Genomic DNA, 26197 nt, shown 5'->3' with positions numbered 1-26197 from the left:
TTGAAATTGCGCTCTCCTACCGATGTGTGAGATTTTAACAAACATGGTGTTTTATTTAACAGGACTTTTTTGTAACTTGCTTTTTGTTAATGTTAACTTGTAAGCATAAGTGTGGGCGACTGACTAATGGCTGCTGATGTCCTTTTGTGTCTGCTTTAGAATCTCCTCGTCCGCCTCCGCGGAAAAAGGCCAGAAAGAACGCCAGGCTCCAGCAGATGTCCGAGGACTTGCAGAAGCTTTTCGGTGAAATGGACAGGGAGTATTACCGCAGAGAGGACCTCCGCTTGCAGGAGCAGAGAGAATACGAGGAGAGGCTGCGGAAGCAGGCAATGGAGAGGGAGGAGAGAGAGAGGACCTGGCAAATGGCCATGTTTAGAGACATGCAGGAGACTCAAGTCAAACTCTTTAGAGAGGTCCTGGGTGTTCTCCGCCAGCCTGCACCGCGGCATCCATTTGACCCGACGGACCGCCAGCACCACGGACCCGATTTACATTACAACGGCTTTCGGGGAGGATCTCCTGCTACTCAAGGGATGTCAGAAGGTACTAAGACCGGTTTACTTTATTACAAACTCATTTGGGTATCATTCTAAAGGGGAAAACTTACATTCTGTCTACATCTGTACTAGTTATGTTCTCTTTTTAGAATGCATGATTTATAAGTTGCCGGTTATGTCACGAAGTTAACCACAGAAATCCTACTCCAAGCATTCTGAAAATAGGTGAACATTTGGTCAAAATATTGTTGCAACATTTTGTGAGCTTGAAGTTGTAGATTGTCTATTTTTGTCAAATAGATGTGTGTAGAGGAAAAAAGGAGGGGCCAAGTGTTTAAAGGCCGGTTTACAGAGCTGTTTACGTTAATTGTAAACAAAATCGAATTCCTAGTACATGCATATGTGCCAGTAAACTTTCTGATTAGGATACGCATCCCACGTTAAATAACATGTCATGTGTTCACAGGTCGATCATCATATGCGTATGAAATGTTGAAATCTGTCTCAGACTGGACACCGTTGCTACACATGGGCCACAATGCAGAGAGAGCGACACAGACCTGCAAGTGCCTTGCAAGCCAGTCCGAGAGACACCACCAACAAAGCCAGACTGAAAATGAGGCAGAGGAGAGGCCACAGCTTGTAGCAGAGGAGAGAATAAAGCAAGAAGCAGAGGAGAGATCTCATCCTTTGTCAGAGGAGAAAATAAAGCAAGAACAAGAGGAGAATATAAAGCAAGTTGTAATATAATTTTTTATAATTTTCCATTTTATATAATTTATTTATTATATTGCATGCAAGCATAAACTTTAGAAAACCTGAGTTAGATTGTGTGAGACTGGTTAGCGGTATGACATTTTTACCTGATACAGAGGAGACTTTCCTGTAAGAAAGACAAGTCCCTAAAATGACTGTAACAAGTTGTCTAGCGTGTGAATAATAACAACTTTGATAATGCTAGAGAAGATGATGCTGATGAGGATCCCAGCCCTATCTCCCCACAAGCTATGCTGTCTGGCACTTGTTGGGGAGTGCCAGACAGCATAGCTTTTTGAATCTAGGTTTGCTGGTTCTGAACATTTCCTAGACTAGAGGTTGGGGGGTTCTATGGGACCGAACAGGGAGTGAAGACCTTGGTGGGTTGAAATACTCTTTGAGCAGTTTGCTCTGCAGCTGAGCATCTTCGGCCCAGGATGGGATGGGTTTCTGTGGCGTAGACTCGTCTTTGGTGGAGTCATCGCTGTTCTGATCCATCTCGTAGTCGTTTTGGTTGGAGCTCAACTTCACCGGCTTGTTCCCACCCTTAGGAGTGATGGAGTAGTACTTCTGTAGAATACTCTTTACTTCTGGAGAATTAAAGTATTGACTGCATAAATATTCGCCTTATTTATTCTTCAGCTTGGAGAAGTTCATCATACGTTTGTTTTTCTCCGTAGGAGACACAGTGGACTTATTGTTGAATTAGTTTTCCTTGAATGGATTATGTTTTAGTTTGTATTTCTTTTGGATTAACCTTTTCCTTTCGATTTGGTGATCGTTTGGGACACCCAAGGACGGTAATTATCCGTTGCGTACGTTCTGACTCATATCACAGACTATATACTATGGGTTCAACAGATTCATGGGGAGAGAGTTATTGGAAATGTGTGTTTGCGCATGATACTAACGGTAACTATACCTAACAGAATGGTTCTGCCGTGTGACTGGAAGGAATGGAGCTAGGGTTGGCGATGTTCAAATTCTACTAGTACTTGGCCGTTCGAAAATATTTGCTACAAATTATGTGCAGTTTGGGTTATGGGGTGTGCACAGTATATGAGGGACTGAATGTAAGTCTTAGAAGTAATGTTGGACTTGGAGAACCCAGACGTATCAGTGATGTCAGTCATCTCTAAATTTGGGCATTGTTTAGTATCAGTGATGTCAGCATACGTGTATATCACAGACATCGGACAGACAGACATTTGGTTGTTTATTAGTAGGATTGGTGTTTTCACAAAAGTTTTAAATAAACAGAGTTTTTTTTAATAATCATTAGCACATCACCTAATAGCAGTTATTTTAGCTAATCACAATTGGTTGATATTGTTATTGACTAAATGCATATGAACATGTTAATACTAATACACAAAGATTACACAAAGAATACACAGAATTTACAAGCAACCAGCTTCTGAATATTGAATAAAATAAAAAGGACCTGAATTGTGACTGAATTTAGGGGTATCATCCCTCTCCCCCCACAGTCAGAATTGCAATACAATAATCACAGTGGTGTACATTTGGGAGATTATTTTACATGTTTATTATTATTAAGCTCTACATTCCATATACTCATTACTATATTGTTTGTTCGGGGAACAGGCATCTCATCTCTCCAGCTCTTTAGCAAATAGAAAATACATTTAAGGCCAGGATAATAAAAAATAATTACATTTTCTTTGTTTCAACACTTCAAATCTCACTTGATTATTCTGCATTCTGTATGAGTTCTCTCCTGTTTGTATGAAATTGGTATTATCCCAACCTAAAAATGTATTTTACATAAAGCTGGAAAGTTGGGGACACCCCTGTTAAGGAACGAGCACTAGCAATAAATGGTAAATGGTGCATTTATATAGCGCTTTTATCCAAAGCGCTTTACAGAGATTGTGCAGCATTCACCCATTCACGCATACATTCATACACCGGTGGCGGAGGAAACCATGCAAGGCACCAACCTGCTCACCGGGAGCAATGTGGTGTTCAGAGTCTTGCTCAAGGACCCTTCGACATTAACTCAGGGGGAGCCCGGATTCGAACTGGGAACCCTTCGGGCTCTAATAACGGTTTCTCTACCCCTGAGCTATGACGTCACACCAATGATTCATTTTGTGGGCCTTCTGGCACCAGTGTTGCAGAAATTGGCAACAGTAGGCATTACACATGGATCCCTGAGGTGACAGCAGAGGGGAGAGGCACATAGAAAACATCATGGGATCAAAACCACGCACATCCATATAATGTGTCCACAATTGTACCTTGTACTACATTGAACACTGAACACTGATAGACTATCATAATACACTAGTGAGGTTGCTTATTCTTTTACTGTCCCTTTTGTAGTGGTATTTTTAACCTATATTCCTATGTGTATTTTATATTTAGTAATCTTATAGCACAGTGTGATTTTGCATTTGGGTGTGTGTACAGTATATGCATTCTGCTCGCAACACGTGACACAACAAGCCTAGACAATTAATTTATCATCACCTGAAGAAGACAACATGTGGTGGAAATGCTGTGCTGATTTTGCACAGTAATCTTTTTTCAGAGCATCAAGCTGACTTATTTTTGTCTTTGGATACTTTATCATGGGATGTCGTGTGCTCATCAGTTGAAATGTATAATCAATGTCAATGATGTTGACATCATTGACTTATCTCACAGAAAAATCCATAGTATTAATGAAGATCTGAAACTATCAAATAAGATCGTTTTGAGTCCATTTAGAGAGTTTAACACCCTGGATATTACTGTGGACAATAATGATGTTAATAAATGTGGAACTGTTGCACACAAAGACTCACTAATCCAATCTGAATGTAATGTTAGATTTGATTGATCCCTGTGTGGTAAATTCAGTCTTAGCAGCCCAGTATTAAGCATGAAACACAGGATAAGTACAGATAAGAGTAGAGAGATACAACTTAACCACATTAACCCTAGCATCCATATTCTGGGGCAAACAATCACCAGCTCAAAATGCTGCACATCGCAACACGACATGAGTTTGTAGATACTCTGTTTTCTGTGACTCCGACCACCATTGATTTCCATTATGTGAATTTAAATTTAGAAATATATAGTAGGCCAGGGGTGGGCAACTTTGATGATGGAGAGGGCCACTATATTTCCAACTTCACTCGAGAGGGCCTACATCCTACTTTGTCATTCTAGGATGTCATACAAAAGAAACAAAAATAGCCGATCTACAAGCTCAAAACGCGTCGTGCTGCGACGCGTTTTGAGCTTGTAGATCTGCTATTTTTGCTTCTTTTGAATTGGAATCCTGAATTATTTTGTTATTTTTTTATTTGGAATCCTAAAAAGTAACATTATGATTTAATTTCAAATGTATTTAGTTATACTCATGTTAACTTTAGGAACTTAAATACAAATACGTTGGACATAACAAAGACTAACATTTTAATACTGCTATACTAGTCATTAAGCTACTAATGTAAGTGGGTCATGTTTGCATGTTTGTAATCGTAACAGCTGAAATTGATAATATATCAGTATTCCAATATCGACCTGCGGGCCACATTAAGTGAAGGTGGGGGCCGCATGTGGCCCCCGGGCCGCCAGTTGCCCATGTATGTAGTAGGCTATGTGAAAAACCCTTGGTCTACTGGCAGTGTGCACGAGAACGTTTCCACTGATCAGTCCAGTGGTTTGCGACAGACAAACACACACATAGGGATGAAAACATAACCTCTCCCCCTTGCCTTTGGCCTGGCGGAGATAATAAATAATAATAAACTATAAAATAAGTAGAACTAAAGTTTGGTCTGACTGGGTTCTGTAAAGGTCTTTAAAAAATAAAAACACCATCCACCGTGACACAATATGTATAGCTGATTTAGCTTGTAGATCTCCCAAATTCATTAGCTCAGCTCATACAGTAGCTCACACATGCTGGAAGCTGGAGGCTTCACAACTGACAGCTGTTCAAGCATGACATCATTGACATGTGAGTTCTATGAAGCTCACATGCTTCAAGGGAACACTCAAACTCAGTGTTTTGAGTTATAATCTGAGCTTTGTGCCCGGGGCATCAAAAATAACTAAGGTTAGGGGCGGAGATAAACTAATAAATATAAATAATAGCCTAGCGTTTGTGCTGTGCATTGTGTGTGCGCGCGTGCGTGTGTGTGTGAGTGTGTGCATACATGCGTGATAATGACAATCCAGGGCCAGAGCAATTGAACAAACAGTTATCTTTTTATCTTCCTTTTAGCCTATTTATCAAATTAATATAAACAATGCTCATCATTACATAAAAACTTACGTGTTGTACTGTATCGGCCTTAAGGCATAAACTCCTGATGAATGAAAAGACTGTTTGTAAAACCTACTTCAGAGCCAGACCAAAGATTCACAACTTTACCGGTTTCATCACATTGCGAATGGGCTCAACAATCTTTTAAGTGTGCTTTCTTTAACCACTATTGACACAGGGGTCTATACTTGGCCCCTTCCTTTTTTCCCCCATCCACCTTTTCTCTTGCTAGCAGATATACGAGCTGATAATGTGTTGTGTTGTGACACATTATGTGCTTGTAGATCTGCTACTTTGTCTATTATGACATGCCCAGAACAGAGACGCTAGCCAGGGTTCATGTGGTTAAGAAAGTATTTAAAGGAAAGTTCACTCCATACTGGATATGCAGCAGACAGGACACTAACCTTGTATGATTTACCTGTAGCATAGCACTCCTCTGGGCCACAGTGGTGTCGGAGACAAAGCCTCCTATTAGCATGTCCATCAAAGGCATGAATTTTCGAAGCTAGACTGAAAAGCCAAGCACCATGGGCTCCAGAAACCAAAGCAGCCTGTCAGAGTCGATGAGGGACAACCCATTGATATGCAATAGGGCCAGTCATGTTAATTTGCACTGCGCCACTCCACTATGATTCGCTGGGTTTCACATTTATTCAGAGGTGTGTCTCAGAGAAAGGGGTAAATGTGTGTGAGCTCTGTCCCTGTGCTCACTACTCACAAGATTCTTGGCTATTGACTTTCCTGCTTCTTCTGGCATTTGACTAACACACTGATAAGGCTCCTTGATTGGAATTTAATTTCATAAGAATGCTGTCGACCACACTCTCAGGGATCTATATCATTTTAACTGTCCTCAACCTGCTGCCTGTACAGGCAGACATCTCCGCTTACTCCTACGACAACAAAAGGACGAACTTTGAAGACCTTCCAGTGCATCTCGGCAAACACATCAAGCTCTACGATGGACTGAGGGGCCTCTTGGTAGTTGCGCGGCCAGAGAATGCCTGTGAGTCCATTAGCTCACCACCAGCACCTCTGAGGAGAAGAACCTTCCCCATGGCCTTCATCATCCTCATCAACGGATCTGACTGCAACTTTTACATCAAGGTCCTCAACGCTGAAGAAGCAGGATACCAGGCGGCCATAATTCACAACGTGGACTCCAACGACCTAATCAGAATGGACTCCAAAGAGGTTAGGAAGCAGATACATATCCCAACTGTGTTTGTGACCGAGGAGACCGCCATCTCCCTGAAAGAGGACTATACTTATGACAAGGGGGCCCACGTAGTCCTCACCATCTACCCCATTTTCCTCACCTACCTCATCATCGTTGTGCTCACCCTCATGCCAGTCTGCATAATAATCTTCCCCTTCATCGCCATACTCCTGATGAGCAACTTTGTGCTAAACAAACTCCTGCTGAAGAAGCTCCCCATCCACACGTACAAGAAAGGGGACGCGGCGTACGACACGTGCGCCATCTGCCTGGAGGACTACGAGGAGGGAGAGAAGCTCAGGGTCCTGCCATGTTATCATGCCTACCACACAAAGTGCGTGGACCACTGGCTGACCACCATGAAGAAGACCTGTCCCGTTTGCACGCAGTGCGTGGAGGTGCTGTGCATCAAATTATAGTTTTTGTATATTGTTTTTGCATTAATATATGCATTATTTCTACATCATAAATGTGAAAATATTTATTGTTAACAAGACGGTTGTACAGGTTTTAATTTGATGGGGCATGTTGATAGCCTGGAGCGATTGATGGCTTTTCAAGACTCAAGCAGTTGGCCTGTGGCTTCATGTCTACAAACAAACTGTGATCCCAAGGTCAACGCTGGTTATTTCCAGGGATTTGAGTATCTGCACTTTACTTGAATATTTACTTCAGCCTGTAGATCTGCTATTATAAAGCAAGAAGTCGAGAAGAGGATGGGGCCAGCTACTAGATTTGGGAACAGAACTCATCATGCACAATATTGGACTAATCATCTCCAGGAACAGAAAAGCAATCAATGACTGATTCTCTGGAGATTGGGAAGCAACTTGTTGTCATCAATCAACAATCATTGAGGTACAGTGCATTCTGTGTGCGTGCGTGCGTGCGTGCGTGCGTGCGTGCGTGCGTGCGTGCGTGCGTGCGAGTGAGTGAGTGAGTGAGAGAGAGAGAGAGACTTTCCAACAGCAAAAGCAAAAATGTTCAGCTTGTGTTTCACTGTTTTTAAAAAGCTGCACTCTACAGTGAAACACAATGTTTCATTATTTTTAGTAGGGCTACTGTAACTGTACTATTTATTGTTTGTTGATTTCACACTTACTGTTGTAATGTTTCCCATGCCAATAAAGTCCCATTGAATTGAATCACAGTATGCTATGTAAACAACTGTATAATAAGAGATTAGACACATACTTCCCACAGATTACAAAGCCAGAAAGTAAGTTTGAAAACATGACTAATTAAGGACGAAAAACTTCCAATATCTGAAGTATTTTTGGTTTGTACAATTTCTAGGCTAGTTTTATTTTATAATAAGTCCCATTTTCCATATTCCCTCCTGATTGGCTATGATTGCCTTCTAAAGTTTGTATTATGCGACCTGACAGTTGCTTATCTCCCGATTAGGGAGTCTTACTGGTATAATATATTGGTCGTGAAGGTGCAATACTGCAATGTGACATCTCTGTTTACACATTTTGTTATTCTATTTTAATTGTACATAGATTTCTTAGTTTAGATTTTTTTTACCCACTTTTTTGGCAATGTGAATGACACTTTCTCTTTCCCTTTGAACTGATAAAGAGAGGATTCCAGCTACCTAAGTAATATGAATAACAAACTTGGTTTTACATTTCTAAATGACTAAAGAAGACTTTCCCTAGCAGTGGTTTAATAGTAACCTACACGACCCATTGATATGCAACAGGGCCATTCATGTTCATTTGCGTCACTCCGCTATGATTTGTTGGGTTCCACATTCAAAACCACCAACTGTGATCTCATGAATGAGTTTCATTCTATAGAGCAGAGCTTACTGAGGTGCTACATCTAATGTGTGCATACATGTTAATCAGTTAAAACCTACTCAATAGACCCCAGGGGTCTATGGTCTCCTCCTTTTCCCCTCTAGTCTACACAAATCTCTTTGCTTAAAATCTACAAGCTCACGATCTGCAAGCTCACGACTTGCATTGGGACGTGTTGATGCACATCATCCCAAACTCATAAGAAACAAAATGTAAAAGTAATTGATTCAATGTACTAATTTATTTGTTTCTGTCTCATAGTCACTGTCAATTTGTGCTGTACAGATTGAGCTGATAGACATACCTGACATGTTTGGCAAGTTGTTTTTAAGCCCTGCTATCAAAAAGCAGCACCAGCCAATGCACGCAAGAACAGAAATGTTAACAGCTTCACATACAATTGAGGGAGTTTCCAAATATTAACCTTCATATTATGTACAGTACATATTTGTCTAAATTCTGGACATGGGAGAAAAATATCCCCATTTATTATACCCAATTGTCTTGCCTTAGTCTTGCCTTTCTTTCTTTTTTAAAGATGAATTGAGCAATCTACACCACATTTATGCCATCACGTGCTTGCTTGTAGCTTTTCAAGAGAGATGGAGAGACAAATAAGTGTTCAGCAGGGAAAGTGTTCCTTCTCAGAGGGAACACATCACACATTACTGCCTTAATGTATTTCATATTGATCACAAGACGGGTTGTGAAGGCCAGTTTTGTAAATCATAGAACGATTGTGTGTGCAGATTGTGTGTGCAGCCCTGAGCTCTACATGTAAATCTACTATTCTCAGCGCGTGTATTTTATTTTCCGTCATACAATGGAGAATAAATTAGGATTTTATAGGTGTAATGTGTATTTAAATTCCATTTAAAATGTATGTGAAATGTATTGTTACAAGAAATAAATCTGAGAATGGATATTCTCAATTAAAAAACAAAAAGGTCTGGACAATTATTGTTTACTGGCTACATTATGTCAACTGATGACCTGGGTAGATTTGAGATTAGATTTTTATATAAGAAACATTAAAAATGGCTTTCATTCCTTATCTCTGCATAAAAAAGAAAAATGGTGATGTAGGTGATAATAATATAATTATTATCATTACTAGACCAGATTACATTAGATTAGATTTGATTATGTATTTCTTGCGCCAGCAGAGCCTGCGAGTACTGCGATGGTGAGCTCACCTCATGGCAGGTCTGCTGGCGCACAAGACTTGGCCTACTTGTGCAGTATGTGCACAAGATGCAAGTTGGGGTAGCCAGATAAGTCGAACTCTTTCAAAGTCGACCCAGACTCGTTTCCCAACGGGTCTGAGGCTTTAAACTAGATGCAGATTAGACTAAAATCAAATCTGTGCTTCTGGGGGTCCCTGGAACAAAAAAGTTTGCAATAGGGGTCCATCCGTGGAACAAACTATTTTGAGATGGGGGTCCACGGCCAAAAATACATTTTGGGGGTCCTTAACCACTGATCGGCACATTCTACAAATGTCTTCTAAATCATAACAATTTTCTGAAAAAAACTTATGTGGCCATCAGTGTTTCTCAAGATTTGTCATGTGAAGGACCCCCAGAATGATATGTATTTGGCTACGGACCCCCATCACAAAATATTTTGTTCCAGGGACCCCCAGAAGCAAATATTTGATTTTTGTCTATTCTGCATCTAGCTAAGGCCTCAGACCCGTTGGGAAACGAGTTTGGGGTCGACTTTGAAAGAGGTCGACTTTTCTGGCATTCCAAGTTGGCACCTTGACAGAGTGCAGTTCTAGTTTATTATTAGAATTAATAGTATAATATATAGGAACAATGCAAGTTGGAAATACATATCCCACACAGTTAGACATTTATGCAATACGTGTCTGTCTGTGTCGCTTTATACCCATGGAGACGTCTGTATTTGTCTCTGTCCGTTTTATGCCCATATATGGATGTCTGAGTCAGGCATGCTCAAATATGGATTCAGGCCAGTCTATGACGTCAGTACTGTGACAACACATTGATGATATCAGGGTACTCAATACAAGGGGACTCAATATAGGCCTATAGAGCAGGAGAGACATGGAGACTCCTGTTAACCTGCTATACAGCAACGTTTGTGCCTTGTTTAGGGTAATGTGGTTTTTATTCCTCTGTCTTTATCCCCTTTCTGCTCACCTCTCTTTCTTTCTGTCCTGAGCCAAGGCATGGCGCGACCTCGCCCTTAGGTCGCTTGTCGCCCTGAGGCGTCTTACTAGTTTTATTTAATCTTTATTGTGAATATGTCTAGATGTGCATACAGTATATTTTGTATCTGTCTTAAAAAAATGTCAATTGTGAAGACCTGTTTGTTGCTGAGCTGTCTTTGTGTAAAAAAAAATGTCTTACTGGCATCTTATTACAGGATATAGATACTGTAGGGCTTTAACTTTTTAGCAAGAAAAACAAACAACAATATAAACAGTTTAATTTAAAAAAAAATAATAATCTGATGTTTGCCCGAGACGCAAACTAGTGAAAATAGCAGATCTACAATTTGTTTTCTAATTCATAGAATTTCTTCGATTTTTCCTTTGATTTCTTCATGAAATTATTGTAATATATATATATATATATATATATATTTAATGTGTGTGTGTGTGTGTGTGTGTGTGTGTGTGTGTGTGTGTGTGTGTGTGTGTGTGTGTGTGTGTGTGTGTGTGTGTGTGTGTGTGTGTGTGTGTGTGTGTGTGTGTGTGTGTGTGTGTGTGTGTTTTATATATGTATATATGTTTTTAATACAATACAATACATTTCAATACTTTTTTTTGGGAATGTTTTTTTTTTAATGTTTTGAAGTAATAATGATTCAAAACAAAATGTTGGAAACAAAAAATTAAAGGGACCCACTGTTTGGGAAACACTGCTGTAGGGTCACAAATCACTTGTTTTGTTAAGTTCTAAAGATCCTATTTAATTGTCCCTCCCTGGACTCAGAGGCTGATACCGTCGTCTGAACTTGCAATAGCACGTGTCAACCAGTAGGTGTCCTCCTGGCACAAGGGTCTACAATATTTCTCAACAGAGTATGCATGCAGGGCATTGCAGGCCAGAGACCACCTCCAACTACTGCAGACAGATGTGCTGTGTGTGTGTGTGTGTGTGTGTGTGTGTGTGTGTGTGTGTGTGTGTGTGTGTGTGTGTGTGTGTGTGTGTGTGTGTGTGTGTGTGTGTGTGTGTGTGTGTGTGTGTGTGTGTGTGTGTGTGTGTGTGTGTGTGTTTTATATATGTATATATGTTTTTAATACAATACAATACATTTCAATACATTTTTTTTGGGAATGTTTTTTTTTTAATGTTTTGAAGTAATAATGATTCAAAACAAAATGTTGGAAACAAAAAATTAAAGGGACCCACTGTTTGGGAAACACTGCTGTAGGGTCACAAATCACTTGTTTTGTTAAGTTCTAAAGATCCTATTTAATTGTCCCTCCCTGGACTCAGAGGCTGATATCCCATTAAAGCATACGGTGGTGTTTGAACTACCAACCCTAATTGGGTCTCATGCACAGCATCTCAACGTATTGAGCTATCTGCTAGTTGCTGTGTCATATTTGAATGACCATCCGCCCTGAAAAAAATAATAATAAAATAATAATAATAATAGTAGCCTATATATTATCTAGCTAGTAGTCACACATACTGCATTACCAGTCAGCTGTGCCAGAGTTCGTCTCACATTGCTTTCTGTGCTTCGTTTGAAATTATTCTGCTGGAAATCAGTCTTTAAAATAAACTCTTCAGTGGGAATTGAACCCACAGCCTCTGACCAAAAGCTCGATGGCCTAACTCACTGAGCCACTCACCACTTACATTTTCATGGTCTTTTTTTAGACGAACAACAGACAACGTTACAAAAAAAAAAAAAACTTAAACAGCATAATGTGTTTATGGTTTGTTATTGCTGTTGCTTGTCTATATGTTTGAATGTTTTGAAACCACAATAGAAACAGGACCTTTTGTCTTATTATCCAGCTGACATATTGGAGAACATTTAATGATTATTAAAGCCCATTAGTTGTGCGTGCCTACTGCCTAGAATCTCTCGATTACAGACAGATTGGCCTTCTAGAGGTCTGACTTGGACCTCATTTGCATGAGTTTTTTTTCCCTCCGGGTGTTTCGCCTTTATTATCGTAGGTGTTTCGCCTTGATGGGACTCACTTTTCTCCGGGTGTTTCGTCTTGATGGGACTCACTTTACTTATCTCCGGGTGTTTCGTCTTGATGGGACTCACTTTTCTCCGGGTGTTTCGCCTTGATGGGACTCACTTTTCTCCGGGTGTTTCACTTTTCTCTGGGTGTTTCGTCTTGATGGGACTCACTTTTTTCCAGGTGTTTTGCCTTGATTTTGGGACTCACTTTTCTCTGGGTGTTTCGCCTTGATGGGACTCACTTTTTTCCAAGTGTTCCGCCTTGATTTTGGCACTCACTATTTGGGGATTTTTTGGTATTTTGGGACTCACTTTTCTCCGGGTGTTTCGCCTTGATGGGACTCACTTTTCTCCGGGTGTTTCGTCTTGATGGGACTCACTTTTTTCCAGGTGTTTTGCCTTGATTTTGGGACTCACTTTTCTCCGGGTGTTTCGCCTTGATGGGACTCACTTTTCTCCGGGTGTTTCGTCTTGATGGGACTCACTTTTCTCTGGGTGTTTCGTCTTAATCGGACTCACCTTTTTCCAGGTGTTTCGCCTTGATTTTGGGACTCACTTTTTGGGGGATTTTGGGACTCACTTTTCTCTGGGTGTTTCGCCTTGATGGGACTCACTTTTCTCCGGGTGTTTCGTCTTGATGGGACTCGCCTTTTTCCAGGTGTTTTGCCTTGATTTTGGGACTCACTTTTCTCCGGGTGTTTCGCTTGATGGGACTCACTTTTTTCCAGGTGTTTCGCCTTGATTTTGTGACTCACTTTTTGGGTCGGTGGGGGTGCACGGAACTCCACAACGAGGGTCTGGGGTTCCCCCAAAAACTTCTTAACAGAAATATAATATTTCCCTGTATTCTGTTACATTTTTTTTACATGTTTGATACTTTTATCAGGCTTGCTTTAGCGTGGGTACAATTTCAGCCTTAAAAAATGCCAAATGGTGTACAGATTTGATGCAAAGTAAGATATCTTGACTTATCATCTTTAAGTCATTACTTAAGTGAATATCTGTATGATCTTGCATGCATTGCCCACACACCCCAAGCAGACCCCGCCTCGACCATGGCCAGATTTGAACAAACCAAGGTATTCTACTTCACAGACCTCATTAGTAGTCTGCTGCGCCAGCACGGCGAGGTCCTCTCACAATGCTTTCTTTCTGAACTGGTTTTGAAGTTATTCTGCTGGAAATCAGTCTTTAAAGTAAGATCTTCAGTGGGGCTTGAACCCACAGCCTATATAAATATAAATAAATACACACACACACACACAAATTGTGGGAATTTCTCCTGGAGGTGTCAAACTGCCAAAATTCACCAGAACATCTACTATGTTAATTATAGTCATACACAGATATTAATTTAAGTCATGACTGCATTATTATTAAAGATGGGTCTTACATTGCTTAAGTCATCAAATCAATTTCTGTGCGCCTACTTTTTGCAGTCATGACACCCCCACCCTCCCCCAAGAAATCTCCTGTTTTCTGACGGGCTGAGGCTGGCAGGTATGCTTGCAGACAGCAATATGACACATTCAAACCCAAGTCTCTCACATGAAAGTCCTATATCTTAACCACTGATCCAGCAGATCTAACCTATTGATATACTGTAGGGAGGTATTAGAGTTTTGAGGCCAGCAGGCTGAGGCAGTGATTGACTGTGTTACACTCATTCCTCTTTTGACCTCCTTCCACAGGGTAACCCGATCTGGACAGAATGTTAACCTGGTGAATGCTACTATCTATGCCTAAACCTAATCCTAATCTCAGTAAAATCATGCCTAACAGATTTAGGACTACTGAGAGGTCAGACCTTCGGGCAGTCCCCACCAATGTGACGTCCGGGATTTAAACCCAGGTCTCCCACGTGAGAGTCCAATATCTTTACCATTGATCCAAAGGGATACCTCAAAGGGATACCCCTATGGACTGAGGGAGATACTAGACGCACACGCACGCACGCGCACGCACGCACGCACGCACGCACGCACGCACGCACGCACGCACACACACACACACACACACACACACACACACACACACACACACAGGCCTATAATAAATCAGTGCATTCCAAGGTTTTGGTCTAGTATCTGTTTTATGACCACTAGGTTGAGCTGTTGTATTAAATAACAAAGATGCCCAAGAGTTAGTATCTGACTAAAGCTACCAAAATAAGAAGCCTCATTTTCTCTTAGACAAGTTGTGTTTTCGTGTCTTCCGCTAAATAAGGCTTGGTTCGAGGCTTAACATAATTGTTATAAATATTTTTGTAAAAGTCTATGGCGAAAATGAATGGGGAATATTAAGTGACCCCAGGAATCAACTTCCGCTGCGATGCTCTATATGACCAGTGATCATGTGTGGAAAGAGTGTGTCAGTGAAAGTGTTGCGTGCGTGTAGGCCTACATGTGTATGTGTGTATTATTATCAGGATAGCCTCGGTACCCAGGACCAGGGGTATCAAAGAATGACCGCTTTCCCTCATTCCTTTCTGATAGATGGACTCGGACCTTCTGGGGTTTCTGTCTCACTGAGAGATCACTCAGTTGTCCCTTCTGAGGAGTAGGCTTAGTTTTGACCTTTATACAACCCTATTCTCCATAATGGACCCCTCTTTCTAACATCCCAGCCCGTGGAAAGGCTGAGATGACACTCCCGGAGTCCCGACCTGGGTCACCGACCTCATCATTCATAATCATTACCTTCTCCCTCCAACATTTCTTCAGACAGGCTTTACAGAAGATGTGGCTACATGGAGAACAGGATCTTTAAAGATCACAACACACATGATAGGAAAAATCTTCTTCTGAAAAAGATAATAGGAAGCCCTTATAGTCTCAATTTACAATCCCTAGAGATGGGAAATCAGCTGATCAGTCATGGTATAACATCCATGACTAGAATGTTTCCTGAAGTTGACTTTGTTTGAATCCTGGTTCCTGTGATAGTCCCATTCAGCTGATGGTGATCCCAGCCACAATACCCCAATGGACCCCACAGGAGCAGGCAGTCAATGCATGAGACAGGAAAAAAGGGAGATCCCGCACACTGTCTTCACTTACAGGAAAGAAAAGATTTTTCAATGCAAATATAATGTTTCGGTCCAACTGTGTTCTCTGATGAGCATTCCTACAGTGTAATTGATAATGTATTTACACAGATAATGTGGCCAAACATATTTGTTGCCTCATCCAATTTGTTTGGATGGGACCAGTGCCCCGGGGCCTCGGCCGCAGCCACCCCAAGTGCGAGGCCTCTGCTTCTCTGGGTAAACTCATGATACTTTGCCCATTATGGCTACCTGAGCACCATGGATTTATCACAAACAAACCTGTTGGCTTTTTGGGCTAACTACAGTATGGTGGTGAGTGAATTCTCCAACCTTCATATCTCCCTGCTGAAACAGACCACTCAAGATGAACAATAGATCAAAACAATAAAAGATAAAAGCCAAACTCTGATTTTTATTTAATATTGTCATGTTAAAGTGATATTTGTAGAGCATGTAAAATATGCAACACATTTCCAATGTTTTGGTCTTTCCAGAACCACATTGCACCATGTGTTAGTTGTTATTTGTTATTTAGTAATAACAAATTGTATTATTCAAGGAGGGATATATAGGCCTATATGCAAACATACTTTGTTTCTGTGTTGGTTGGTGAGATAGACAGGGGAAGCGCTTGTTCCCCTGTGATAAATATCACTGTGTCTCTGGTAGTTGCCATCATGCAGGGCTCTTCTAGTCTCACTGCCGGGCAGGACAGGCTTGTACTGTGATCACCGGCTGTGGAAGGAAAACATGAAAAGGTTTGACATTTATTCATCGCCAGGTTGGTGGCAGTGGCAGTATGGTTACCTGCAGTACATAAATGTAGTTAGTGGTGCCATTCAAACATAGGTAAGTGTCATGTCAAGTATTCACCACCTTTTCATTTGTATAATTTACTCATCATATGCTCATTCTAGATTAAGATTCATTATAAATTGATGAGCCATATGAATGTTTTAGCTCCTTGTGTTTACCATTTTGGGGGCTGGTGAGCAGCACTGGACCACCTTGCAGCAGTAGGAAGCAAGCGTGCTGGAGATGGCCACCAAAGCAGCCGAGACAAGAATCATCCCAGCGTAGAGGTGACTGGCGCTATCCTGTTGGGAGCAAAAACACCATTACAACACTGTTGCAAAATACACCCTATCGTCATTGTCGGGTGGAAACCTTGTAGGCCTATGTCCAAAACCTTCCTTTTTGTTAGTATTAAAAAATAAAAAAAAATAGTGAAAACAAACGATCTACAAGCACACACCACCTCACATCACGAGACATTATTTACTTGTAGATCTGCTATTTTCACTATTTTTGTGAGAAACCTTTGTATGATGATGCAGGGCTTTCATTTACCAAAAAAAAAAGAGAAAGAAAACATACACATTTTTAACTTGGAGATACAGTACAAGGTTTCTGCCTGACAGTGACGATAAGTATTCTGTTCATTTATCCGCAAAATGTTCACAGTGCTAAATGACTTCATAAGTCAATAACAATATCAGCCTATCACTACCACCTTTAAAAAATATAGCAAGTATTAGATTAGAGCATGGGTCAATTCCATTTGTACACTTACATTACTTACTTACTTACTTATACAGTGAGTTATGGGGGTCTGATAGTGTGACAGAAAAACGGTTCCAGAAACAGTTTCAAATGCGATGGAACCGATTCTGGTTCCTAAATGTTGGATCCGGCTCCTCCGATTCCGGATCCCAACCCTGTTGATGAGACAATAAGAGTGTGTGTGTGTGTGTGTGTGTGTGTGGGGGGGGGGGGGGGGGGTCTCACCCTATATTGACGGCAGGTGGTATAATCTTGACTTTGTGTCCACTGTTTCCATGAAGTCTCATTGTCGTAATAATCATAAATGTCCCAGCAGATTCTGTGCAGTGAATGGTGGTCGACCATAAAGATTGCACAGAAGACTGCATTTATTATGGATGCCATGCAGGCCAACACCTGCATGCCCAGACATGCCCTGAGCTGATGGAAATAAGGAGAGAACATTTTTATTTAATTTCATTTATTGCTTTGTTTTTTGTCATCCATATATTTTGCCAGGCCATGCAGGGGTCATTAATACTGACACTGACAAATGTGTCCGTGGCAAAGACTTGGTCTTGTCCATGTCAAATGTTAGATTTTCTTTTTTACATACCATTGTTCTTATTTTGATCACAAGACTCAATTACCGAATGTCACCAGGAGTTCTTCAGACTCTATTTACCATGACACTATGGCACAGTCCACAAGTACCAGTGGTTCTCAAATGTTTTATTTGCAAGGATCCCCTTAGGGTAAGTGATTTCACTTAATTCAAATAATAACAAAATGGGTTTCTGATAGTGTTTGGTCCATATTTGGACTTATCCTTATCCCCTGTGAGGAGAAAAAAGCAGTTTCAGTTTCTCCACCAAAACTGTCGGGTGACAGGTTTTCCTCCAATCAGGCTAGTGGGGCCTTCCTCCAATTATGATCGAGCAGGTGCAGGCCTTACGGCGCACCAAGGCCCGCCCCCACTTGATCATGATTGGAGGAAGGCCCCCTCCTGTCACCTACATGAAAACTGAAACTTTAGTGAAATCACTTACCCTACATGTAACTCTGAGAGTGAACAAATGTACATTTGAACACTCTCAGAGTTACAGGCCTGTTATGGCCATTGAGGGCTAGCTCTTTGTGTTTCTGGTATTATTGTCCACTCATTTTGTATGTCTGTGGCAAAAAATTTGAACAAAAATGTCCACCACAAGCCAGCATGGCGATGACCCCTGTGCCAGGCATTTATTTTGTAGGTCGTAGGACTTACAGTAGGGATGTGGAGGTTCCGAGCTGCTATGGCGAGGCTCCCAGCTATTATCACCTGTAAAAAGCACAGTAAAGGGAACATTGTTCAGCTACATTTGCACATTTCAACAGTTGTAATGCCAGGTCAGTAAGTTTCACTTTAACCACTTATGCCCTAAACTTTGTCGTATGACGAATAACGAAAATAGACAATCCTCTACGGAGGTCACAGATAGGGCTACCGATCTACAAGCTCACAACGCATGGCATCGTGACATGTTGTGAGTCAGTAGATCTGCCACTTTTGCTATTTTTATTTGGACATTCTCTAACATTTTATTTTCAAGGACCACCTTAACTCTAAGTGTGTACAAATGGAACCAAATGGACCTGTAGGGTCCATTTGGTTCCATTTGTACGCTCTCAGAGTTACAGACCTGTAATTGCCCATTTGGACCACCTTCATGTAGCCCTGAAGGTCCCTCAACCCACTTTGAAGACCACAGCACAGCGCTAGATCTGTTTTAAGATTTGTATGTCCAATTAAAGAAATATTTTGAAAAAAATGTCCACCACAAGCCACCATGGTGATGACCCTTGGTGGGGGATGGTGTACCCAGAAGAGCAGGTGGTACATATACATTGTAGGATTCACGCATCTACAGTTTTAGAATGCAGGGTAAATTTTTCTGTGCAGGTTACTGGTCTGGGTCTAGAGTGGATACAGAAACGGTGTGTGCATATACAGTAGGCCTACTTTATGTGCACGAGCAAACCTCATATAGGCCCATAGTAAGCAGGCTCTATGTGCCTCAGTGTGGCGTCAGCTTAAAATACGAGTATGGAGACCTCCTCCAACCACTGCAGAGGTGCTATGTAGTTATATTGTATTTATATACAGATTGGTAAAACACATCATTTTATTCAATAAAATAAGCCAACATTGAAGTATGCGAACAAATATTACAGTTTCTGCTGTCAAAATGTCAACCGCTGGAATGTAAATAGCATAGTATACATCAATAAGACGTTAAACCGGAAAGTTGTATGAACAATGCCTTAATTTTACTTTCCAAATATTACACCCTCCCTGCCTAGAAGGAGTAATATTCACAAATTGTCTTATTTATCTCTTCATAAGTCCTATTATAGATGTGCTCGCAGCCAATAGTTTTTTCCCCCCCAGTTCTTGTTTTTATTCATTGTTATTTACTTGCTGGTTTCATTTGTCGGTGCAGTGATATTAGTCTGGCCATGCCAGGCTAAAACAAGCTCTTTGTAAAGTCTGCTTTAAAGAAGAAGAAGAAAAAAAAAAGGATAGCCACACACAAAAATAGGAATATCATTATCATTATCAGTAGTAGCTAGTATTACACAGTACAATACTTTTGAGTTTACAAATGGCATTTGGTTCCATTTATTCACTTACAGTGCAGTTACCTTAACACTCAGGACTTTACAGTGTATTACTATTATTATTATTATATGCACTTACCGGCAGGTTTAGAATGACGTAGAATACACACACAGTCATATCCGCAGAAATGTGACTGGCAAAAGACACTCCAAACCAGCCCATTTGATAAACACACAGCCCAATCTGAGTGATCTTGCAAAAGAAGACAACATTAAGACAATAAATGACAAATTGACAATGGTTGAGATTTAAAAACTTCAGTGGCTCAACAGCTGTAAACACGGTAGGTAGAAAGGTAGGTGGATGCTATGTAGGTAGTGGTACCCCTAAAGCTTTGGGTTCTGCCTCCAGGAACTTCTGTTTGCGGTTGGGGTCCCTCTGGAAGGTGACAGCAACGAGGGGATCCTGTGGTTGTTGAGTCCCTTGTCCAGTACACTGGGGTGGGCTGCTTTCTGTCCCCATAGCTGCCTCGTCGTCTACAAATTCAACATGTGCATTATAATGTGCATAGTTACACTGCAAAAGCCTACAATGGTAATTTAGAGCGCAGCCTCATGTCTAAACATCACTTTGGTATATTTTGCACATCAAAACATAGCCTACATCGCCTGTCTTCTGTTTGGTTTTTCCATCTCAGCAGCTGGTATTCATTTAATTCGAAGAACATAGACGCCCGAGAAGAAGAAAAAGAACTCTAGAGCAGACAATCCCATGCAGACAAAATATATGAGAAATAGGAAAGTGTTTCTTACCTGCCATGGTCTCAAGATCCAGACTGTTTATTACAAGCTATATCGACCAACAAAGTTTACACTCACCAACGCCCCAAAACTCTGTCTCTCTCTGTTATGTTTGGAGTCAAATCCCACCCCCTTTTTGTCAGTGAAATTTGACTCAACACATTTCCTGTCCCATTATGAGGAGTGCACACACATTCTGTGGAACGACCATTTGACCTACACACCATAAACTCATTAAGACTCATGTTATATTCTTCACATGTTAGCAGGGGCGTCACAAGGGGTAGGAAAGTGGGACTGAGTTACCGGGGCCCAAGGTGGAGGGACCCTAGTAACTTTAGCTATTGAAAAATAGCAGATATACAAGCTCACAGCGCGCTGCGAGCTTGTAGATCTGCTATTTTTGAAAAGTCGTGAAAATGTGTGCAAATCTTTGAATATATGTATTTTTTAAGTGAACATTTGTAACTCAAATTTTGCTTCTGTGGGGGTCCCTGGAACTAAATATTTTGAGCATCACTGACATGAAAACATAGGTTTCTTGGCACACATTTTCAAGATTTTTCAAAAATAGCAGATCTACAAGCGCGCAGCGCGGCACTCGGTGCTGCGTTGTGAGCTTGTATATCTGCTATTTTTCAATAGTTAACATTCATGGGGGGCCCGCAGTGAATCCTTGTACCCAGGGCCCAGAATTTGGTGTGACACCCCTGCATGTTAGTGTAGTATTAGTAGCTGTAATGTACAGTATGTGATACATTTCCAATATATTGTTTTTTCCAGAACCACATTGCACCATGAACAGTCAAGGTTACTGTTGTAATAAAGGGGTGATATTTCTACTTTCTTTGCTTCATGGTTAAATAATTAGGGCCTATATAACCTGTATGCCTATATGAACACTTTACAGTATAAGTCCTAGTGTTTCAAACACCCAAGCAACCTGCAGAGAGCTCACATAAGGATTTACAAGGCTTGTTGGAAAGCATTGTTTCTGCGTTGGTTGGTTATTACTTTACTTTATTTATTTAGACGGGACAATGCATATTAATGAACACTACATAAATGCAATGTAAATACACCGGATTTAGCAAGAATGCTAAATTACATCCGTAGTCCCCACATGAAGACAAAAACAAGACATCACAACACATACCAACAACAGTAACCTTACATCAAGGGAAGGCATTTAGAACACCTACATACAAGTACTATACTATTCCACCAGTAAGAACCCTATATTAGTAAAAGGATAATTAAAAACGATACTATTAGGACTATTAAGACTATACATTGTCACACGTTTGATTGTCAAGTAACCATTTCTTTAGGTTATCCACAAGTTTCCCTGGGAGTTTACTGGAGACTATCAGGACCAAACTTCCGGGTTTAACAGCAGACATACAAGCTCACGTCGCGTCGCAGATGCAACCCATTGTGAGCTTGTAAATCGGCGGCGGAAGCTCGGTGCAGACGTCTGCGCAATGCACTATGGGGCGTTGGAAACTCGTGGATACTTGAACGATGGAAATGACGAACAATCTCTTATTGTTAGGGGTAGGTATAAAGTCTAGACAGGGGAGCTAGTTCCGCTGTGACAAATATCACTGTATTTGATACTACTAATCAATAATATTTCTGAGGCATCTTTGTCCGTCCAAGGTCCATGGAATATGTTCCTCAATCTTCAGCCATGGCTAAAGGTCTCCGTTGCCCTCATGCAGTCTCATTGCTGAGCAGGAGAGGCGTGTACTGTGATCACCGGCTGAGGAAAGAAAACATCAAGGACACTGTAAAAGTTTGTCATTTATTGCTTCTTTGGTGGCAGTAGGTTAACTGCAATACATAAGTGTACTCAGTGGTGCAGTGCTGCCCAATAAAACAGAGGAGGCATGTGCCATGTCAATAACGTGCCATCTAACATTGATTGATGTAAGTTGGTTTTAAATAAATATTTTGCCATTATTTACTCATGGTCATTCTAGATTATGATTCATTATAAACCCCTTCCCCCTTACTTGAAATGCCTTGAAATTATCCAGTGGGAATGTTGATTTTGAAAGCAGGTATATTTTGTCAATATCACGCTACCCTACCACAGAATCCCTTTTATGCCCATTACATGGAGATGCCTGATGTCATCATTATTAAGCCCATATCTAACAGGACTTCATATGGGAATGCCCATATATTATGGAGGCCACATTAGCCACATACCACACTAAAATAATCCCTGTTATGCCCATACAAGGAGATCCCTGATGTCATCAATATTAAGCAAGCCCATATCTAACAGGACTTCATATGGGAATGCCCATATATGGAGGCCACATACCACACTAACAGAATCCATAGCAAAGAGAGCCCATATATGTATGGCTGGTTCTAAAGACAGGGATCTCCATGTATGGGCATGAAAGGGATTGTATATGTATGATGTCAGATGATGTCATAGACATAGACATTTCACATACACTGTAACGAATAACTGAGCAAGCATGTTTGGACTCTCACAGCATATCTCCATATACAGGTACAGTACATGGATCTGGTTTTCCATATATGGGTAACTGGTCCGATACATCACTGGCCAGATGGCCAAGACATGGCGCGACCTTGCTGCATGTCGCCCTGAGGCATCTTACTAGTATTATAGTATGTATGTTTACCATCTTGGAGGCTGGTGAGCAGCAGTTGACCACCTTGCAGCAGTAGATAGCGAGCGTGCAGGAGATGACCACCAAAGCAGCCCGGATGAGAAAGAACCCGGCGTAGAGGTGAGTGTAGCCCAGCTGTTGGCAACAAAAACACCATTATGTGAGCAGGGACTGCACTCTGACCAAATACTGTTGACCATCCTACACTGCTCACTGTAACTTTATAGTCATTTGCATAATACTAATAATAATACAATACAATTCTTGCTCTGGCTAATTCTTTATTTTTCCCTAAGAATTCTAATGTCTGAGACACATTAACATGAATCCTATTATTAGCAAAGATAATTTGTAAACAAACACAAAAGCATCTATTTACACAACACTGATGATAGTGCTCTAAATCTATGATTTGGACAGTCAACAGACATTGATGGGACAATAAGCAAACATAGTGAGATGATGAGATTTGAAAAAACCCTTACCAAGTTGCATGGAAGGCTTTCTAAATATATAATAATAGTAATAATATAATACTAATAAGTGGTGGACCTCACCCTAAGGTGAAGGCAGGTGGTGTATTCTTCAGAATATTTTGAATATTTCCATAGTTCCAAAGTTACTTCCATTGTAGTTCCGTTGTCATACTGCTCAAACCAGTCCAAGCAGGCGTCGTGTGGGTAACCAGCCATCACGTCCATTGCACCGAGGAACCCATGTAGAACGGTTGCAAGAGAGGCCAAAACCTGCATGCCCAGACAAGCCTTGATCTGATAGAAAACAGAGGAATTTTTTTTTATTTGATTATTTGACAAATGTACTTGAATTTGATTGTTTTGTTTTTGTCCGACCATATCATGCAGGCATTTATGTTGGAGGTCAACTAGAACAACTTACAGTAGGGAGGTGGAGGTTCTGTGCTGCTATGGCGAGGCTCCCAGCTATTATCCCCTGTAAAAAGCACAAGGAAAATTAAAATGCTAGGTCAGTTTCACTATAGCCACTTAAAAATGTAAAACTTTAACATTTCAAATGTTATATATATATTAAGGCTGGGACTTTAACTGATTAATTGCGATTAATTAATTACAGAAAATTAACACGATTAAAAAATGTTACGCATTTTAATCGCACTTAGTTTTTGCAATACAGAACCTTCAGTTTCGGGCATACCGATCATAGCGATGCACCAACCAAGAAGAGACAACAAACGCAAAGGGAGCAGTAGCCGATCAGAGCGCTTAATTTGCTTGGCCCAGTGGATGCGAAATTTTGATTTAAAAAACTCACTCATTGATTCACTTGTACAACAAAATGTGTTTTACTTGAAAAAAAATGCTTCTCAGGTCAAATATCGATGTGCGATTAATTGCGATTAATTAATCACAGAGCCTGTGATTAATTAGATTAAAATTTTTAATCGCATCCCAGCCCATATATATATATATATATATATATATATATATTATGCATACATACATACTTCTTCCCTAGAAGAGCAGGTGGCACACCCTACACTACAGGGTTGGCATATAGGGAAACATTTATAATGCACACAAACCGTCGGCCTAAGTGGTGTGTATTATTAAAAAATGTATTCTTATTTAAAAAATTAAAAAACACTTACCGGAACGGTTAGAATGAGGAAGAATACAGAGAAAGGTGCCATAGAAAGGCGACTGGCTAAAGCCACACCCATGTACCAGGCGATTTGATAAACACACAGCCCAATCTGAGTGATCTAGCAAAAGAAGACATGAAATTAAAAAAATACATTTGGTTGATATTTCATATATACCTAGTGTTACTAGGTAGATACTAGGTAGGTGGATGCTGGGTAGGTACCCCTAAAGCTTTGGGTTCTCCCTCTAGGAACTTCTGCTTGGGGTTGGGGTTCTTCTGTTGTTGAGTCCCTTGTCCAGTACACTGGGATGGGCTGCTTTCTGTCCCCATAGCTGCCTCGTTGTCTACAAATTCAACATGTGCATTATAATTTATAGGTTACACTGCAAAAGCCTATAGAGCGCAGCTTCGTGTCTAAACGTAATTTTTGAATATTTAGCAAATTTGCATTGATGTAAAGTAGCTATTTACTTAAGTACTGTAATTAAGTACAATTTTGAGGTATTTGTACTTTACTTGAGTAGGCTACTTCTACTCCACTACAGCAAATATTGTACTTTTACTCTATTTGAAAACTTTAGTTACTAGTTACTTTGTAGATTTGGATTATTAGTACATTAGTGAAAACAGATCTACAAGCTCACAGTGCATCAGTACGCAACACATTGTGAGCTTGTGGATCTGCTATTTTCAAAAGATTTTTATACATATGAAAACTTGAAATGACACATATTCTACGAGTAGACTACGTTATACTTTTAGTAGACCTAGGCAAATAATGTCTATAGGATTTCCTCTTCCCAAACTAAACGTATGATAGATTGGTTGATTGAAGACTTCATAATAAGTTTGCATGAAAAAAAACATGAAACATGACTGTCATGTTTCAGTGCTAAGTTCACTGGTAGGCTACATTATGAGACTGAGACAATAGACAAAAAGTGTTTCTTACCTGACATGCTTTCCAGTCCCAGACAGACTGTAGTTGTTTACAAGCTACACCTATAAACAAAGTTTAGACCAACACCCCAGAACTCCGGATCTCTCCGTTATGTGTGGAGTCAGCCAGTCAATCCCAACCCATTTTTGTAAGGGGATCTTGACTCGTAGAGACGTACAGCCCCAATATTACATCACATTTCCTGTACCCATTTCCTGTCCCTCTGCGAAG

General features: G+C 40.6%; 3 protein-coding genes across 3 annotated transcripts; 1 reads left to right on the top strand and 2 right to left on the bottom strand.

The window, feature by feature from the left end:
* Window positions 1-6351: 6351 nt before the first annotated feature.
* LOC308297852 (E3 ubiquitin-protein ligase RNF13-like) lies at window positions 6352-7182 on the top strand (the record flags this gene model as incomplete). The annotated part of the gene is made up of 1 exon (XM_080741419.1): window positions 6352-7182. One exon carries the CDS (start codon window positions 6352-6354, stop codon window positions 7180-7182), a length of 831 nt encoding a protein of 276 aa, XP_080597545.1.
* A 9049-nt stretch (window positions 7183-16231) lies between these two features.
* On the bottom strand, window positions 16232-20842 carry LOC308298743 (uncharacterized protein). Its single transcript, XM_080742404.1, has 7 exons — window positions 20759-20842; window positions 20331-20482; window positions 20085-20198; window positions 18612-18665; window positions 17591-17785; window positions 16777-16899; window positions 16232-16537 (listed from the first exon to the last, which is right to left on the bottom strand). The coding sequence occupies exons 1-7, from the start codon at window positions 20763-20765 to the stop codon at window positions 16499-16501; spliced, it is 684 nt and encodes a 227-aa protein (XP_080598530.1). The 5' UTR covers window positions 20766-20842; the 3' UTR covers window positions 16232-16498.
* A 608-nt stretch (window positions 20843-21450) lies between these two features.
* LOC308298258 (uncharacterized protein) lies at window positions 21451-26164 on the bottom strand. Its single transcript, XM_080741819.1, has 7 exons — window positions 25979-26164; window positions 25249-25370; window positions 25031-25144; window positions 24301-24354; window positions 23961-24173; window positions 23416-23538; window positions 21451-22511 (listed from the first exon to the last, which is right to left on the bottom strand). Exons 1-7 carry the CDS (start codon window positions 25983-25985, stop codon window positions 22473-22475), a joined length of 672 nt encoding a protein of 223 aa, XP_080597945.1. The 5' UTR covers window positions 25986-26164; the 3' UTR covers window positions 21451-22472.
* Between the last annotated feature and the right edge of the window lie 33 nt (window positions 26165-26197).

This window comes from Nannobrachium achirus, assembly GCF_963921795.1.
Source record: "Nannobrachium achirus genome assembly, chromosome: 14".
In the NCBI taxonomy this organism is placed as follows: Eukaryota; Metazoa; Chordata; class Actinopteri; order Myctophiformes; family Myctophidae; genus Nannobrachium; species Nannobrachium achirus.
This window is presented reverse-complemented; position numbering and strand designations above follow the sequence as displayed.